At 38.2% G+C, this 19,432-nt stretch overlaps 1 protein-coding gene across 1 annotated transcript in view; it reads left to right on the top strand.

Annotated features, from left to right (window-relative positions):
* The window catches only part of LOC150090379 (A disintegrin and metalloproteinase with thrombospondin motifs 9-like), a 514,590-nt gene that overhangs the window by 281,339 nt on the left and 213,819 nt on the right, over positions 1-19,432 (top strand). The window contains exons 15-16 of the mRNA XM_090369090.1: positions 6,889-7,006; positions 17,197-17,289. Of these exons, the coding sequence (XP_090225216.1) occupies positions 6,889-7,006; positions 17,197-17,289 (211 nt within the window). The remainder of the gene's footprint in view (positions 1-6,888; positions 7,007-17,196; positions 17,290-19,432) is intronic.

The following is a 19,432-nucleotide window of genomic DNA, read 5'->3' as shown; positions in this document are numbered from 1 at the left end:
CTGATAGAGCAGACATATTTCACACCGGCTGATGTAGCCTAATCTGAGCTAAGACTGAAATGGTGCGGTCCAGCAATCATTCTCCCTCTAAGGCAGTGGTTTTCGACCTTTTTTTAATAACGGCACCCCTAAGTAATTTATTTTATTTTGTGGCACCACTACTCAATTTTATTCATGTTAGATCCGAATTCTCTCTCTGTGTAATATTAAAAAAATGTTATATTATAGCTATTACAATAATATAACTGTAAACAAATTAAAATTCATAATACAAATTATATATATAATAATTTTATTATTATTTATATAGAGGTACTAAATAAACATCAATTATAGATTACCACAAAATTAAAAAGATACCGTACACCATTTTATAATTAAATAAACATTATTTTTTAAAATAAGTTTCTTCTTCTTCTTCTTCTTTAATGCTGCCGAATGGCGTTTGCGACTTCGTTTTGATATTGTTCTCTGTCTAGCGCTGCGTGTAGAATTTGTGCTGTTGTCATGTGAAGCCAGGTGTTGATGTTATCTAGCCATGCCATTTTCGGTCTGCCTGGGCGTTTCTTGCCTTCGATCTTTCCCTCCAGGATGAGTGGTAGGTGATATTTTTGTTGGTTCCTAGCGATGTGACCTAGGTATTTGCATTTCCTGCTGATGATGGTTTTGAGCAGGTCCCGTTCCGTGTGCATGTCCTGCAGGACCTGTGCGTTGGTTATCTTGGCTGTCCACGGAATTTTCAGCATTCTTCGGTAGAGCCACATTTCGAAGGCCTGGAGCTTTTTTGTAGTGGCTGATGTTAGAGTCCAGGTTTCTACACCGTAGAGCAGTATTGGCCAGATGTAGCATTTCAATGTGCGTAATTTGAGCATGATGTTCAAGCTTCTGTCGGTGAGGAGGGTTCTCCATTTGGTGAATGCCTGCCTGGCTTGTTCAATTCTGCTTTTGATTTCGGCCTCATGGTTCAACTGGTCATCAATGAGTACTCCGAGATACTTGAAGCGGTGTATTTGCTCTAATTTTTCGTTGTTTAGTTTGATCGTGATTTTGCTTGCAGTCCTGCTGACCTTCATCACCTTTGTTTTCTTTTTGTTGATTCGTAGCCCCCATGCTTGGCTTTCTATGTCCACTTCGTTCAAGATGGTCTGTAAATCTTGTTCTGAATCCGCTATTAGTGCTGTGTCATCGGCATATCTTAAGTTATTGATGTAGTGTCCGTTAACTTTTATGCCGATGTTCTTGTCAGCCAGTGTTTGGTCGAAGATCATTTCCGAATAGATGTTAAAAAGAATGGGAGATAATGGACAGCCTTGCCGGACGCCTTTTTTTATTGGAATTGGGTCTGTCAGGTCGTTGTCATAGCGAAGCCTGGCTGTTTGATTCCAGTAGAGAGTTGTAATAAAGTTGATATCATTGTTTTCAAGCCCAGGTTTTCTCAGTCGGTCAATTAGGCGGTCGTGGTCTACTGAATCGAAGGCTTTCTCGTAGTCAATAAAACATATATACACGTCTTTTTGATGTTCATAGCTCCTTTGATGTCTAGCATTTGTTGTAATATTTGTAAACAGAAAATTGCTTCTCTGGTGCCTAGTCCCCTGCAGAATCCGAACTGTGTGTTTCCTAGCTGCACTTTCGCTCTTACATCTTATCCTTTTGCTGAATCACCTTGAGGAAGACTTTTAGCACCTGGCTCATTAGACTGATCAGCCTGAAGTCTTCGCATTTCCGGCTGGTAGCCTTTTTTGGTAGGGCCACAAAGATGGATTGGAGCCATTCGGATGGAATGTCGTTGTTGTTGTAGATTTGATTGAACCATTTCGTTAGTTGTTGGATGTTGCTGTAGTCTAGTTGTTTTAGCAGTTCCACATGAATCTGATCAGGTCCACAGGCCTTGCCTGGCTTTGTTATTCGGATGGCATGTTCCACTTCAGATGTTAATATGTGGAGATTGTCTTCCTGTGTTTGTTGTTGCGTTTCTGCCAGTTTTCTGTTGGTGCCGAACAGATTGTATATATAGCTCTTCCAGGTGTCGAGTTTGGCTTGTTTGCTTAGTATAGGTTGAATATTGTCCGTATATAAACTTGGGATAGGAGCCGGTTTGTAGATGTTTCCAGCTTCTTGTGCAGGTTATAGTTGTCATTTTTCTTGATTAGGTCTTCGATTTCTGCACACTGATCTTCCATCCATTTTCCTTCGCCTTCCGGATTTCCTGTTTGATCTTTTGTTGTATTTCTTTGTATTTTTCCCGGTTGTTGTTGCTTTTGAATATTCTCCGTTCATCCATTAGGTCTAGTATGTGCTGGGTCATCCACCGTTGTTTCTTTTTCGACGCCTGATGTCCTAGCAGGGTTTCTGCTGTTTCATTGATGCACTGTTTGAGTGAACGCCCGAATGCTTGCACGTCTGTTGTTACTGCTTCGATCGATCGGATTGTAGTGTTGAGATGAAGCTGTACTTGTCGCCTGTTGGCGGTGTTCTTCAGTTTCTCCAGGTCGATTCTTTTTGTTGTGCTTGTGCGTTTGACTGCTCGTAATTTGAGACGTAGTGTTGCTATTACTGGGTTATGGTCTGATGATATGTCAGCTCCGGGGTAAGTTTTTGCCTTGAGGACACTTGACTTATATCTGATGTTGATTAAGATGTAGTCAATTTGGTTCCTGACGATATTGTTGTCAGAGTCTTGTGGTGAGGTCCAGGTATATAGTCGTCGAGGTGGTAGTTTGAACCAAGTGTTGGCAATGCTAAATTTTTCTTCTTGGCAGAACTGGACGAGTCTGTCGCCTCGTTCATTCCGTGTCCCCAAGCCATGTTCTCCGACTATGTTTTGTAGCTTTCCTTGACCGATTTTGGCATTAAAGTCACCGAGGATGACCGTCATGCCGTGCTTCTTCAGCGACTTTAAAGTGTTGCTTAGCTTGTCGTAGAACAATTCAATTTCTTGATCGTCTTTGTCCGCTATTGGTGCGTAGACCTGGAGCACATTCAGGTTGATCTTGTTGCCTGCTAGCTGTAGTAGTGCGATTCGTTCCGAATAAAATAAGTTTAAGTAACTTAAACCCAAATTACGTGGCAACCCTGGAATGTTGTTGCGGCACCCAGGTTGAAAACCGCTGCTCTAAGGGATCTTTTAGGCGGGCGTGTTTCCCGGGGTGGATCTCCCCCGGAAAGTTGTTGAATTACAAGGCAATATAGACGAACGGGTAGGCGGATAGAACGACTGGAATATTATTATTATTAGCCCTATGATGCAAGGAAGCCTGAGGCTTATGCTGCATCAGCCAAAAAAAAATTCCCGAGAGAGAGAGAGAGAGAGAGAGGAATCACCAAGCAAGAGAAGGATGATGATATCCATCTCAGATACCCTGGGTTTTCCAAGCCCATACTCACCAGATGTGAGCCCCTGGGGTTGATTATACGAGCTGTTTCTGGTAATCTGATCAGTCTTGCCTGAACATCAGATGAGGATACAACCGAGTTGTAGTGTATCTGCACTCTGTGTTTATTTAATTACAGTAGATTGTCGAAATAGCGGCACCCCAAATAACGGAACATTCGAACTAACGGTACAGTGAGATCGGATGTTGACATACAGCGTAGATGTCTTGCAGTACCAAAAAAGAAAACGGGAAGTCTCGTGGTTACTGTATTTGTTTAAATTCACCATTTTACTATAAACGCTCTTTTACATTTATTTTAAATTAAAACCCTCTCACTATGGCTCCTAAACCTCATACAGAGAATAAAAGAACAACAACATTAACGTTTATGTTAAACTTTAATGTTGATATTATCCAAACTATTACATTATGCTCACTGAGAAGGTTAATTCATATACCTATTTGTATTGCGTGTGTTCTCTGGTCGATTTGCCTGTTTTGCTGGATGAAAAACCCCAGTTTTTCCGGGGTGGGGGTAGTGAAAACCTTGAGATCGACTAACTTAGCCACAGAGTGAAAAAAGCCCATAAGTTCCTCGGCAGGACTCGAACACGGGCTTTTTCCACTCGGTGTGGGGAGGGTGGTGACGATACCACTCTGCTACCGGACAGACTAAACTAGTTATTGGTTATTTGGTTTTTAGGAGCATTAGCAACTAAGGCCATATTGCTCCGGGATATGCGGTGGTCATTCTCTGACCTTTCACACATCCTCCGTATTTGGTGGTGACGGCCTCGAACTCCGGTCTAATCAAGAAGCGTATGCTACGCACTGCTGCTCCTTCCCACCTGGCTACGGAGGCGCCTAAATTAGTTATACTAAAGAAAATAGAATGGGGGTTGTAAGTAGGAGTGCAATATAACATTGGATCGTCAAAATATTTGTTTTTTATGCGCAGTTAATAAAATTGCATTCTTTATTTCTTATTTAGCCGTATTATTTCTGCATTAAATATTTTAAAAATAAAACTTTCTAGTTAATGGAAAAATCGAAATAACGGCACCTTGAATCCCGAAGGTGCCGTTATTCTGAAAGTGTATTGTAATAAATCAGAAAGACACTGCCGTTGGTGGCTTCATCCTATCTTGTCGACCAGTTTGACAACAAGTGTTTTTCACTTAAAGTTTAGCGATCACAGAAAATTCCCTGATAGATTCTTTTTGTAATTACCGCATTCAGTGAAGAGCGTTCACAATTACTGACTTTTTCAACTTCTAATAAATTTTTCAATGTCGAACATTTTAATCAATTTAAAAAAAAAAATTACAAATAATAAGACGTAACCCCAGTGAGTAGTGGAGAACTGAAGTGAGTGAACCATTCGCGTGTAGTCCGCCTCGTGTATCGTGAAAACAAATAGGCGCGTGCGCGGGTCCAAACGCGCCCAGTTGAGTTCTGTTTGCGGGCCCGCTAGGCAGCTCGTCAGCCTGCGGCGACAAATACGCTCGTTTAGTTTACCTTAATTCAATTACTGTATTTACACTGAAGTTGCGTGCCGCTGGAAACACTCTCATGTAACACATCTCTAAAGAAGTAAGTGCCCAGACGTCCCGGATTTAAGTTGTTTGAATTATTAATAAAATATATATTTAATTTCTGTTGTTTTTATTGTTAAAAGAAGTACAGTATTTGTTAATATTTGGGTAATCTGGGTAAGAGGAAGTATTGAGCTTGCTCTCAAGCCATTCATGGCCTTATACACCTCAATCAGATCACCTCACAGGCACCTACTCTCCAGATACTGCAATTTGCAGAACAACATTATAAAAATTAAGCCTTTCTTGGTAAGAGCACAACTTCAAAACATACACTAACCCACATTTTTCTCTCTTGTTGCCAAATATAGAAATATAGATGTGTATATGCTTTGAAGTAATTTAAGTGCTTTTGAACAGAATATAGGCACTAGTAGTTAGTATCAGCATTAGTAGTGGCAAATGATACAAAAATACAAGCTTATACAGAATCAGCAAAGAAAAAAAAAACAAACAAACAAAAAACCCTTCCCATATCACCTAACGATCCTTTCTTATAGTTTATCTAGTTCTTCCTTGACTTCAGTCTTCCCACTTCTTCAACACTATGGAAGTTTGTTTCAGCAATCTGCTGGCTGAAGACAAACTTCTACACATCTATCCTACAACCATCCTTCTCTGATTTGAATTTATGTCCACTTGTGTGTAATCATTGCCCTCTTCTGCACCTATTCCAACAGATCTGCAGCATTTCCTAAAATGAGGCTTCTACAGTGGGAGTAGTACTCAAGATGTGGCCTAACCATTGCCTTGTACAATGTGATAATCACCTGCTTATCACTGCTGGGGTAAAATTCCTGTATACCATTGACAAAACCCCTTGAGCAAATGTGTGGTACCACACATTTGGTATGTTAATCTAGGATTACTGCTATAGTTTATACCTAGTACTTTTGTTTTCCCTAGTGTGAGCTCTAGGTTTATGGAACTGTATGCAAAGTAACTATGACAAGCCCTTTGACAACTCTGCCTAGAGGGCTGATTAGTATTTGTCTTTTTTTTTTTATGTAAAAAATAAAATAAAAATATTTGATGTCCTCACTGGAATAAGAACTTTGCGTACAACTATAAACTTAAACAGATTTCCAAAAAAAAAATAAAATATGGTAGTTTAATATAATATATATGGGAATATCTCTTAATCTTGAAAAAAGGAGATTAGGTAGAATTACAGGATGCAGGAGAATATATGTACATATTTAGTTTTTAAATAGCATTTGCTAGGCACGTTGTAGTTCTACATGAAGGTTGAACGTCTGAAAGGTAGGATCTTGGAGTTTTGTTAACCTCAGGTATCAGTCCATGGTTGAATGTTTGCCTGTTTAGTTCTGTGTTGAATTATTTGTTAAGATGGATAACAAAACACAATGAAGGTATGATCATCAGTTTCAAACCTGTATAACTGCTCATTCCATATTAATTTGGGTTACCAAATATGAAATGGCAGTCTCAATGCAAGCCATAATAGCAGTTGTGGATATTTAATCTACAGAAAACAAAATGCAAGTTACAGATACCATAATTCATAGTATATACAGATGAGTTAGTTCCTTTTAATGCATTATAACATTTCTTAATGGTTCACATCCTGATGCTTTATATATGTTAAAATCTTTAAACTGGCAAATGTTGATCTTAGTACTGCACATACTGAGTGTTTAAATACTGTTGAACTGTAAGGACTGGTCATTAATAATAAAAAATATATGTTGTAAAGCAGGAATCAATCAAGTTTATTTAAACAAAGGTTGATGCTGATATGCTACCTGTTACTGCTATAGTACTTTTCATTACAATACATTTTATTGTATCTGTTGCTTTTTATTAACAGAATATTCTACTTATCCTGTCTTAACTAAATTCACATTTTCTTTTGTTTGATGAAAAACAAAAAATAAAATAATTTCATGTTGCAGCCAGCTGGATGTGATCATAAGTTGGAATCAAAAAAGAAGCCGGATATGTGTGGCATTTGTGGAGGAGACAATTCAACTTGCAAATTGGTGACAGGGGGTTTCAATTCTGTGGAGTATGGTGAGTGGGAATTTTAGCTTCCAGCAGAAAACTTAAAAGAAAATGCAGAATCTCTCTCTCTCTCTCTCTCTCTCTCTCTCTCTCTCTCTCTCTCTCTCTCTCTCTCTCTCTCTCTCACACACACACACTTGTATATCTGGTGGATTCACATATTTAAGTTTTTAGGTAAATATTTTGAAGTTTTTAATATTAGTATTAGCTAACTAATGCAAGAAAGCAACAGATAGAAATGAAAACTTAAGTGTAATTAATGTCACCTTCCTTCTTTCTTTATCTATGTTTTTTCCAAGTATTTGTTTGGTTGCTCTTTAAATTAGGTAAATTTCCAACCTCCACAAGAGTAGGTGGGCATTTACTCCAATAGTTAGTGACTAACTAATAGAAAATTTTTTGACATCTATTCTGGGAGTCAGGGAGCAGAGGACCTGGTGTACCCTGCCCCCTGGCTGCAAAAGGCCAAGTGCCGGCACTCAACACCCAACATAACAAAACGCACACGTACATTACATAAAACACACACACACACAGTTGCCAGCCTTGGCCTAGTGCCTTCAGAAGCTATAGTGGCATATAAGGGAAACCCTGGAGGCCACAACAAAGTACAAAAATAAAATTACATCTATTCTACAGTTACCTCTCTATCACAGTTTTAACTCGTGCCTACTTCTTGGCCTTGGGCTGAAGTGTAAAGATTTCAATCCCTTAACTTTAACCATTTTAAACCCTTGAACACCTCAATCAGATCACATCATAGATACTTAATGATTGGTTCCCAAACACTAACTAAACAAATCTGTCTTGATAAGAATTTTCTCCCTTATTGTGCCCTTAACCAGTCCTCTTAACTCTTTCCGATAGGTTCACATCTTTCCTAAAATGAGTTTTCTTAGCTTGTACACAATATTCAAGATTTGGCTTAACTATTGCTTTTTGTAATGAAATAATCATATCTTTTTCTTTACTGTCAAAGTTCCTGTATAACAATGACAGAACCCCATGAGCCATCTTAATAGAATATGGTGTATGTTTTCAGAGAACTTCATGTCAGATTGTATAGTTACTTGTAGGCCCATTTCATTATTAACTAAATATCTCGAGTTTGGTTCTGTCCCCATGGTATGTTACTCTAGAATTACTGGAAAAAGTGCACAGTCTTACATCCCAGATGTAAGACCTTGCCTCAGGCTTACTTTCTCGCAGCCTGAGGCTTATGCCTCAGGCTGCGAGAAAGTTAGACTATGTACAAAGTTAGTGCAAATGCATCATATTAGTAAACAGCCAATTCCAGATTAGCATATTATTTGCAAAAGCAGCATCGTTTAAGTCATATCTCATATTGTGAATACCTTCATGACGAGTTGCCACAACATTGCACTACTTCGAATAAGTAACGCTTCACCTAAAGGAGAAGACTATTGTTACTTATTCTCAGTGGATACCACCACCCAGACGGCACAGTTTCAGGGCTATTTGGCCCTTCTTTGGTGGTATCCACTGAGAATAAGTAACAATAGTCTTCTCCTTTAGGTGAAGCGTTACTTATTCAAAGTAGTGCAATGTCATGGCAACTCGTCGTGAAGGTATTCACAATATGAGATATGACTTAAACGATGCTGCTTTTGTAAATAATTTGCTAATCTAGAATTGGCTGTGTTCTAATATGATGCATTTGCACTAACTTGTACATAGGCCAAAATAATTCATCCCTTGTAAAGTAGCATATCCTGATTAATGTCATTAATCACTCTGTTTTAACTTTGTGTCACCAGCAAATGTATGAGGGGTGATCATTTAATTTGCAGACTGGTGCAAGATCTTATTTAATTGTCATAATCTGAATCGTCTGTGAATTTCTCCTTCTTGAAATACTCTCCCTTGAACTTTACACACTTTTGCCACCATTGTACCCACACATTAAATGCTTCTTGCAAACCATTTTTTTGAAAGGCTGTGAAGTGCTTCCATTGTGGCTCTCTGAGCATCGCTGTGTTGGACACAAAATACTTGCCTTTCAGAGCTTTCTTCATACATGGAAACAGGAAGAAATAACATGGGGCTAAGTCTGGTGGTAAGAGGGATGTGGCAGAACCTGCACAATATTAGCCGTATGGGGGCCTGGCATTGTCTTGATAGAGAAACCACTTCACACCAGATAATTTGGTCACATTAGAATGTGGCCATCCTACCAAGGCACTCATTACCATATGCTTCATTCATCTCTTTAACTGTTTCTGATGCATTTAAGCCCTGTCTGACACAATAACAAATCACATGTTGCTGTTCAATCTGTATGTCTAACATGATACTTGCTTCAAAATTATTGTTAGTTACACACCACTAAAAAAAAACTTTCTTCATGCAAAACTAGCTCAACAAAGTACTGGTATGCACAGTAGCGATCAGGGAGAGTGCCTCTAGTGGCAGTTATGGAACGTTTGCATGGTAAATATAATCTTCCACCAGTCCATGAATTAAATGATCACCCCTCATAGATATAAAACTTAAAATACTTATATCATATCATTAATGAACAGTAAGGGGGCCCAGAATTGAACTCCTAACCATTGCTCATGACCATCTGTAAATGACCATTGCTCATGAAAAGCAATGGTCATTTATGACCACTTAACCTTTCCATTATCCACTGAAGTAATTTGCACCTAATTCTGGATTGCCCAGTTCATGAAACTTTCATTTATGTGAAACGCTTTTTTTTACTCATTGTTTTCATTACTAATAATATGCACCATGAGTAAAGTTTAATGTACCCTCACTCAGTCCTCACTTATTTCTCATTAGTGCACCTTACACTGAACCCTTAGCTATCTGCTGCCCACCTCACTGAAATCTATATATGTATAGATTTAAGTAAAGACAGCATACTGGGGCTGTCTTGTATATATTTTTTTAAGTTTAAGATATTTGTTGTCTGCATCTTTTTTTTGCATTATTTGTGCTGAAATTTTTTAATTTGTGTTAAAATTGTACTAAGTATAACTGTTAACTGTGTAAGCTCAGCCTTAAATTTATTTAGGCTATCAACTTCCCCAACAAAAGATGGAAAGAAGGTCTGTTCCACCAATCGACCACCTACTCGCTAAAGGCAAATTTCTGAATATATATATTCTACAACTGTCTTTCCTCAATTTGAATCTATGCCCCCTCGGGTTCTTAATCTGAGCAAGAGGAAGAACCCCATCAGCATTCAGCTTGCTCAACCCCATCAAGGTCTTATGCATCTTGATCAGATCACCTCTCAGGTGGCTACTTCCCAGGCACTGCAATTTGCAGAACTTAGGCCTTTCAATTTCAATTTTGATATCATATATTTGGATCTTAGAAAGGCTTTTGATACTGTTGCACATGGAAGACTGCTGCACAAATTGGAGCAGTGTGGCATTGAAGGCAAATTGCTGCTATGGATAAAGGGATGGTTGAGTAGGAGAAGACAGAGCAGTAACCAGTGGGCACTGCTCTTTGTGGACTAATGTTATTAGTGGAGTCCCCCAGGGTTCAGTAGCCAGGTGGGCAGGAGCAGCAGTGCGTAGCACACGCTTCTTGATTAGACCGGAGTTAGAGCCTGTGACCACCAAATACGGAGGATGCGGAAAGGTCAGGGAATGACCACCGCATATCCCCAGAGCAATATGGCCTTCGTTGCTTATGCTCCTAAAAACCAAATAACAACAACAACCCAGGGTTCAGTGCTAGGTCCATTGTTGTTTTCTGTATTCATCAATGTTATTGATGATGGTATATCAGGCTTAATGTCTAAGTTTGCAGACAATACAAAGGTCGGCAGGGTTGTTAATGAAACTAATGACAGTAAGCTGCTACAACAGGATCTAGAAATGTTGAGCAGATGGGCTGAGAGGTGGCAACTGAAGTTTAATATTGACAAATGTAAAGTACAGCATATGGAAAGCAGTAACCCCAGAGTAATGTATCAACTGTGTGGTACAACACTGACAGCGGTAGAGAGTGAAAAGGACCTGGGGGTAATTGTGCAGGCAGATATGAAGTTTCCTGTGCAGACGGTCTGCTAGAGTAGCTCATGGTGTCTTATCAATGATATATAGGAATTTTTCTAGCAGGGATAAGGAGGTGATTATCCCCTTGTATAAGGCAATGGTCAGGCCACACCTTAAGTACTGTATACAGGTCTCTTTAAGCTATCAACTTCTACAACGACAGATTGAAGTTTGTTCCAGCAATCAACCACCCTCTGGCTAAAGGCAAACTTCCACACATCTATTCTACAACTGTCTTTTCTCAATTTGTACCCTCTCAGGTAATTATTCTTAGCAAGAGGAGGAATCCCATCAGCATTGAGCATGCTCAAACCATTCGAGTCGCCTCGCAGGTGCCTAGTCTCCAGACACTGTAATCTGCAAAACTTAAGCCTTTCTTCATAACAGCAACCCTTTGTTCCATTCACTAATTTTGTTACCCTTCTCAGTACTCGTTCCAACAGCTCTACATCCTTCTTAAAATGAGGCCTCCATACCTGTATACAGTACTGAAGGTGTGGTCTGACCATTGCCTTATACAAGGGGATAATCACCTCCTTATCCCTGCTAGAAAAATTCCTGTATATCATTGACAATACACCATGTGCTACTCTTGCAGACAGTCTGTACTGCTGAAAAAACTTCTTATCTGCCTGCACAATTACCCCCAGGACCTTTTCGTTCTCTACCATTGTCATTGTAGTACCACACGGTTGATACGTTACTCTGGGGTTACTGCTTCCCACATGCAGTACTTTACATTTGTCAATGCTAAACTTCAGTTACCACCTCTCAGCCCAACTGCTCAACTTTTCTAGAGCAGCGTACTGTCATTAGTGTCTTTACCAACCCTGCCAACTTTTGTATCATCCACAAACTTGAACATTAAGCCTGATATACCATCATCAATATCATTAATTCAGAAAACAATATTGGACCCAACACTGAACCCTGTGGGGGATATACTAATAAAATTAGTCCACAAAGAGCAGTGTCCATTGATTACCACTCTGTCTTCTCCCACTCAACCATTCCTTTATACATTGCAGCAATTGCCATCCAATGCCACACTGCTCCAATTTGTGCAGCAGTCTTCCATGTGCAACAGTATCAAAAGCCTTTCTAAGATCCAAATATATAATATCAAAGTTATTCCCTGCATCCAGTTCCTTTGTGACCACATCATAGTATCCAATAAAATTGGTCAGACGAAGACTTTCCCTTAACAAACACATGCTTTTTGGAGCTATAACTGAAGTCTTGCCTTGATGATCCTGCTATGCTTCTTTAACCAGTGTCTCCATTAATTTCCCTGGAATAGAAGTTAAACTAACAGGTCTGTAATTACTTGTGTCACCCTTTGTGGATTGGGGTCACATTTGCACATCCAGTCTATGGGTACCTCCCCTGAATCCTAGGAAGCTCTCATAATTACGGCTAAGGGTTTGCTTACTTCCTTTGCTGCCTCCTTTAATATAACTGGATAGATTCCATCTACCCCAGGTGCCTTTCTTATGTTTATCTTCAACAATTTCTACTCCACTTTACTCTAAGTTATAACAAGATCATCTAGCTTACTGCCAGAGTTTAATACACCTCTGTCATTCCCCTCCCTGAATAACTCCTCATGTGTGAATGTAGATTCAAAATATTGATTTAGCTTGTTAGCTACCTGAGCAGGATCATCACCAGTTGAACCATCAAAATCAAGAGTACCAATCTGATTCATCCCCCTTCCTTCTAGAGTTTACATAAGTAAAGAACTCTTTGCTATTTTTCTTTGCATCCTATGCCAAAGATTTCTTGTAATCTGGCTTTGCCTGCCTAACTTCCTTTGTGACTTGGTTACAGACCAGCTTATAACTGTTTTAGGCTTCTGTGTCACCTGTTAATTTATATGTATCCCATGCATTGTTCTTTTCTACCACCTGTCTAATTAGTTCATCTGACATCCATTTAGGCCTACTTCTTGAACAATATTTCTTAGTTCGTATGGAAAGCCTAGCAGCTTCCAAGATTAATTCTTTGAATGTTTCCTATTTTGAATTTGCTGTTAGTAACATCATCAGTTGATCCCACCATATAGAATTTAAATACTATCTCAGACCTCTGTAGTCACCTTTGCGAAAGCAAAAACCCTTTCCTTTACCCTGATGGTAGTTACCTCTTTGAGTAAATCCCACTTCAGTACATGTGAATTGATGAATACACAAAACAACAATGGGTCCAGCATCGAACCCTGGGGAGCTCCACTAATAATATTTGTCCATGAAGTGCAGTGTCCATTGATTACCACTCTCTGTCATCTCCCACTCAACCATCTGTTTATCTAATGTAATAACTTACCCTTAATGCCATACCTCTCCATTTTGTACAGCAGTCTTCCATGTGCAACAGTTTCAAAAGCTTTCCTGAAATCCAAGTATATGATATCAAAATTATTTTTGACATTCAGTTCCTTTGTGACCACATGATGGTATCCAATCAAATTGATCAGACAAGACCTCCCTTTAACAAACGCATGCCATGTCTTAACTATTACTGCAATCTTGTCTAGATGATCCTGCAATGCTTCTTTAACCAGTGACTCCATTATTTTCCCCAGAACACAAGCTAAACTAACAGGTCTATAGTTACTTGTGTCACCTTTTGAAACCCCTTTGTGAATTGGTGATAAATGTTTACACACCTCCTGTCCATGGGCAGTTCTCCTGACTCTAAATTTGATATTTACAAATGAAAAGCCTTTTGTGGCAAAGGGAAATTGTGGGAGCGAAGTTAAAAAATATGTAATTAATGATATTGAAATTTCGCAAGATTATTTAATGAAAAAACTTTCGAGCCTACAGACCAGTAAGGCTCCTGGAGTTGATGGAATATACCCTATAATCTTAAGAGAGGCGGCAAGCGAGTGCATTGAACCATTGAGGCTAATTATGCGAGCATCATTAGACTCTGGGGAGATTCCCTTGGATTGGAAAAGTGCAAATGTATCTCCCATACATAAGGGTGGCTCTAAAAGTGAAGTTGGAAATTATCGACCTGTCAGTCTGACTTCAGTAGTAGGGAAAATCATGGAGGCAATGATCAAGGGTGGAATTCAGGATCATTTGGATCGAATTGAAATTCTCAAGGATACTCAGCATGGTTTTGTAAAGGGAAAATCATGTTTAACAAATCTGGTTCGCTATTTCGAAAGGGTCACTTACGAGCTAGATTTAGGGAATAATTTCGACATTGTTTATTTAGATTTCAGCAAAGCTTTTGACTCAGTCCCACATGAGCGGTTGCTTTATAAGCTGGAACAGGTTGGAATCACTGGGAAAATCCTTAGATGGATAGAAGGATGGCTTCAGGGCAGAAGGCAGAGGGTTGTGATAAATGGCTATTCCTCAGATTGGGTTGATGTAAGAAGTGGGGTTCCCCAAGGAACAGTATTAGGACCACTGTTGTTTTTAATTTTCATAAACGACATTGATGAAGGGATAGAGGGCGTGATGTCTAAATTTGCAGATGATGTTAAAATTGGGAGAGTAGTTAATGATCACTGTCAAGCTGAGCTTCTTCAGAGAGACCTAGATAGACTTCAGGAATGGTCAGAAAAATGGCAGCTGTGCTTTAATCCAACAAAGTGTAAGGTATTACACCTGGGAAACAGTAATCCCAAAAAAACTTATTCACTTGGTGGAGTTCAACTAAACCCAGTACTGGAGGAAAGGGACTTGGGTGTTACGATACGGTCAGACATGAAATTCTCTGAGCATTGTAAACAGGTTGTAAGGAAGGCCCATGGTGTCCTATCGATGATCTATCGAACTTTTGCAAGTAGAGATAGGGACGTGATAATCCCATTATATAAGGCTTATGTTAGACCACACTTGGAATACTGTGTTCAAGTATGGAGACCGCACCTGAAGAAAGACATCGAGCTTCTTGAAAGGGTGCAAAGAAGGGTAACTCGCCTGGTGAGATCGGCAAAAGGGCGTCCTTATGAAGAAAGACTTCGAATATGTGGGTTGCAGAGTTTGGAAACTAGACACCTTAGAGGAGATTTGATTGAGGTGTTTAAGGCTCTGAGAGGCATCAGTAAAATGAATGAGGACAAAATTTTCAAGATTATAAATGATGCTAGAACTAGGGGACATAAATTCAAGTTACGGGGGGAAATGTTTAGATTGGATTGCAGGAAGTTCTATTTTAGCCAGCGAGTTATAAATTACTGGAATAAGTTGCCGTCATGGGTGGTAGAGGCCGACAGTTTGGGGAAATTCAAAGGTCATCTGGATAGTACTTTCGGGTAAGGAAAGCACATAGGTTGATAGGTTTAATTTCCTTTTTATTTTATTTTTTTTTATTTATTAATTATTATTATTTAGTTATTTATTTATTTATTTTTTTTTTTTTTTGTTTTTATCATTGTTTTGTTCGGATTTTTTTTTTTTTTGGCTGGTGCAGCATAAGCCATAGGCTTTCTTGCACCATGCGGCCGTTACTAATACTAATACTAAAGGATGCTCTCATAATTATGGCTGAGGGTTTGCTTACTTCCTTTGCTGCCTCCTTTAATATAACTGGATAGATCCCATCCACCCCAGGGGTGCTTCTGTAGCCAGGTGGGAAGGAGCAGCAATGCGTAGCACATGCTTCTTGATTAGACCGGCGTTCGAGCCCATCACCACCAAATATGGAGGATGCGGAAAGGGCAAGGGAATGACCCCCGCATATTCCCGGAGAAATATGGCCTTAGTTGGTAATGCTCCTAAAAAAAAAAAAAACCATCCACCCCAGGTGCCTGCCTTCCTTATGTTTCTGTGCACCTGATAATTTGTATGCATCCCATAAATTTTTCTTCTCTGCCATTAATTCATCTGACATCCATTTAGGCTTGAACAGTATTTCTTAATTGGAACGAAAAGCTTAGTAGCTTCCAAGATTAAGTCCTTGAAGGTTCCCCATTTAGAATTCAACATTGGTAACATTATCAATTGACCCCACTGTACAGAACTTAAAAACTGTTTGAGACTCCTGTAAGTCACCGTTGTGAAAACAAAAGCCCTTCCCTTTAGCCTTGATGGTAGTTAAATCTTTAAGTAATTCCCATATGAGTACATTTTTGATCACTGTCACCCAGTGGTTCCTTTTACTCCCTCTGGTTGTCTCTCAAACATGCTGCTGTAGAAAACAGTCATCCAATAATCCAAAAAATCATTTGCTGGTGTGCAAGTGACCAGTCCACAAGTAACCTGGGCAATCTTCTTCATAAGCAACAACCATTTCTTTGTGGATTGTTTTGGTGTTTTCTCTTGCAGAAGGAACTGAATCAGTTTTCTCTGTTCCGCTGTATCCATTGTGGCACTTCACTTTTTTCAGTGCTGCAAAAAAAAAAAAAAAAAAAAAAATCAGAGCAAAACTATCAACTATTTCATAATTACCCAAATTTTGGACAGAATGTTCTGGTATTCCAAAAAGGATTTATTTTGTGATGTGTGTTATCCTGATGTGATTTTCCTAGTGTAGTTTTATCCTGGTTTTCGTGTAAAGCTATTTGTATTAACTAAATATATGTAATTAAAATGAATAATACATAATTTTATTTATTTAACATGGTGGCTGGATAACATTATTGAAGTGATTCCCTAAATGAATAGTAATACTAAGTAGGTGTCAAAAATTGCACTCAAAATATTGGTCTATTGAAAAATTTTTAAAACTGGTCTCTTGCACCCAGTAGACCAGTTTTAAAACAATGGAATCAATGACAATATCCAAATATTTGTTAATCAAAGCTGGAGAGAAGACTGTGACAAACGCATTCTATTTTGGCAACAAAGACAGTATTCATTGTCCAAGTATTTCACTAAAATTAAGCATGTGCCCTTTTGAAAAGTGTTCAAATAAATTATGAGTAAAAAGATGTAATGCTTCTTAACAGAAGAATGTTTTTTTTTTCTTTTTTATAACAATACAAGGAAGCTGTGGTAATGATAGTAAAATGATAACATCATTGCCATTGCAAAACCTGAAGTCTCTCCTGGCTCATTTTGCTCTCTAGTCTACCATATCAGAAGTATGCAAAATTTTATGTTGTTAATAACTGTAGCAATATGATTTTTAATATCTAATTTTAATTTTAGATTACTTTTTTTAATTGTATAATATTGAACTTTTTCTTCTCTATAGGTTATAATTTTGTAATTAGAATTCCATCTGGAGCCAGTAATATTGAGATTAAGCAGTTTGGCTTCCAAGATACAAAGGATGATAATTATTTAGGTAAGCTTTTCTTTATGTATAAGAAGTTTTCATAATTTATTTATCAACATAAAAAAAATTGTGCATTTTGTTAAAGCAGATGTTCATTCAGAAGCCTGTATTTTGTAATCCTGTTTTACGTGATCCAACCTTTCTTATAGGCTCTGTTAGTGTGTTTATTTTTGAATAAGCTGAAATATTATAACAGTTTATATCATTTACAGTCTCAGGAGAAACTTTCTCTGAGAGTTGCATTGCTGGTTTAGATAATTACCAATGCAGCTCAGACCACAAAGCATTGGTATATCATATTTGAAGATTACATTATTCTCACACCAGTTTTTATCCTCTGCTTAGACTTACTAGCTCAACACAAAATGAAAGAACATCAATAATTTCTTCCTTATGGTTAAGCATGTTAACTTGACTTTTACAAATACTTGACGACTGACAGAGATTCTTTAAGTTATTCTTACAAATAAGATGTTTTGAAGAACTTTAAATATCCTATTATTCTGTATCATGGGAAAGCAATAGATGAATTTCCAAAAAAAAAAAGAAAGAAAATTACAAAAGATATTTTTAACTACACTGATGAAGATACTGTGATGATCAGTCATTAAAAAATTGAGAAATATTAATATGCACCCATGTTTTAAGCATTTTGACAATTGTTATTTAAGTTTTTTTTTATAGAAAAAAGTCAGTGATGTAGCCATGAACATGATATTTCTTATTAATCAGGAAATATGACCAACAAGAAATATCACGAAAATGATATTTCTGTTATTGGTCAGGGAAAAAAAAATTTAACAAGAAATGTTAGTTTATGGCCATGTTTGTGGGCATATAAAATTATGGTGTAAAAATCTGTGAATCACAGGTGATTCACAGGTGTATGGTGTAAAAATCTGTGATTAAGATGTGAGACTTGCATCTCATCCATGCTGACAATTGTGGGAAAAAAAAGCTCTATTCATTGCAGCATCTTGTGTAATCATCACTTCGCTCATATTGAGATGATTGCCTTTGTGTTGAATGACAATCACAGCAACATGTGCAAATAAGTAAAGTTAGTATTAGTATTTTTTTTTATTAATTATCCCAACAACAGCATGAAGCCTTACATTTGTGATTTACATCACAAATTTAAGAAATTTGTGATATAAATTTTAATTTGGGAGAGGTGAACATGCAGCAGCCGGCCTGCAAAAATTGTTTTATAACTGTGTCCTAAAAATGTAAGGAATATTAGTTATTGCTAAGATGTCCACTATAGCTTCAAAATGTGGGACCCACTGCATGGCAGAAAAGATGAAGAGTTAGTAAATTACAATTAGTAAATTAGAGTTATTAAAATCAGTCAGAGAAATCAGTTGCACTTGTATAGACATACTACATTAGCATTAGTAGAGGCACACAATGCAAGAAAGCAAGCTTATGCAGCATCATCCAAAAAAAAACTTTGATTTCACCCTTCCATTCATTCCAAATACTTGTCCAGCTCAGCTTTAAATTTATTTAGGCTATCAACTTCCACAACAAAAGATGGAAGTCTGTTCCACCAACCAACTACTCGCTGGCTAAAGGCAAACTTCTGCACATCTGTCCTACAACTGTCTTTCCTCAATTTAAATTTATGCCCTCTCAAGTGATTATTCTGAGCAAGCATTGAGCATGCTCAAACCATTCAAAGCTTTATACATCTCAATCAGATCACCTCGCAGGTGCCTAGTCTCCAAACACTGTAATCTGCAAAACGTAAGCCTTGCTTTATAACAGCAGCCCTTTGTTCCATTCACTAATCTTGTTGCCCTTCTCAGTACTCGTTCCAGCAGCTCTACATTTTTCTTAAAATGAGGCCTCTAGACCTGTATACAGTACTGAAGGTGTGGTCTGACCATTGCCTTATACAAGGGGATAATCACCTCCTTATCCCTGCTAGAAAAATTCCTGTATATCATTGACAATACACCATGAGCTACTCTTGCAGACAGTCTGCACTGCTGAGAAAACTTCTTATCTGCCTGCACAATTACCCCCAGAACCTTTTCGTTCTCTACTACTGTCAGTGTAGTACCAGAGAGTTGATATGTTACTCTGGGGTTACTGCTTCTCATATGTATTACTTTACATTTGTCAATGTTAAACTTCATTTGCCACC

Source organism: Mastigoproctus giganteus, chromosome 2 (assembly GCF_048544385.1).
Source record: "Mastigoproctus giganteus isolate SK-2022 chromosome 2, ASM4854438v1, whole genome shotgun sequence".
Taxonomy (NCBI): Eukaryota; Metazoa; Arthropoda; class Arachnida; order Uropygi; family Thelyphonidae; genus Mastigoproctus; species Mastigoproctus giganteus.
This window is presented reverse-complemented; position numbering and strand designations above follow the sequence as displayed.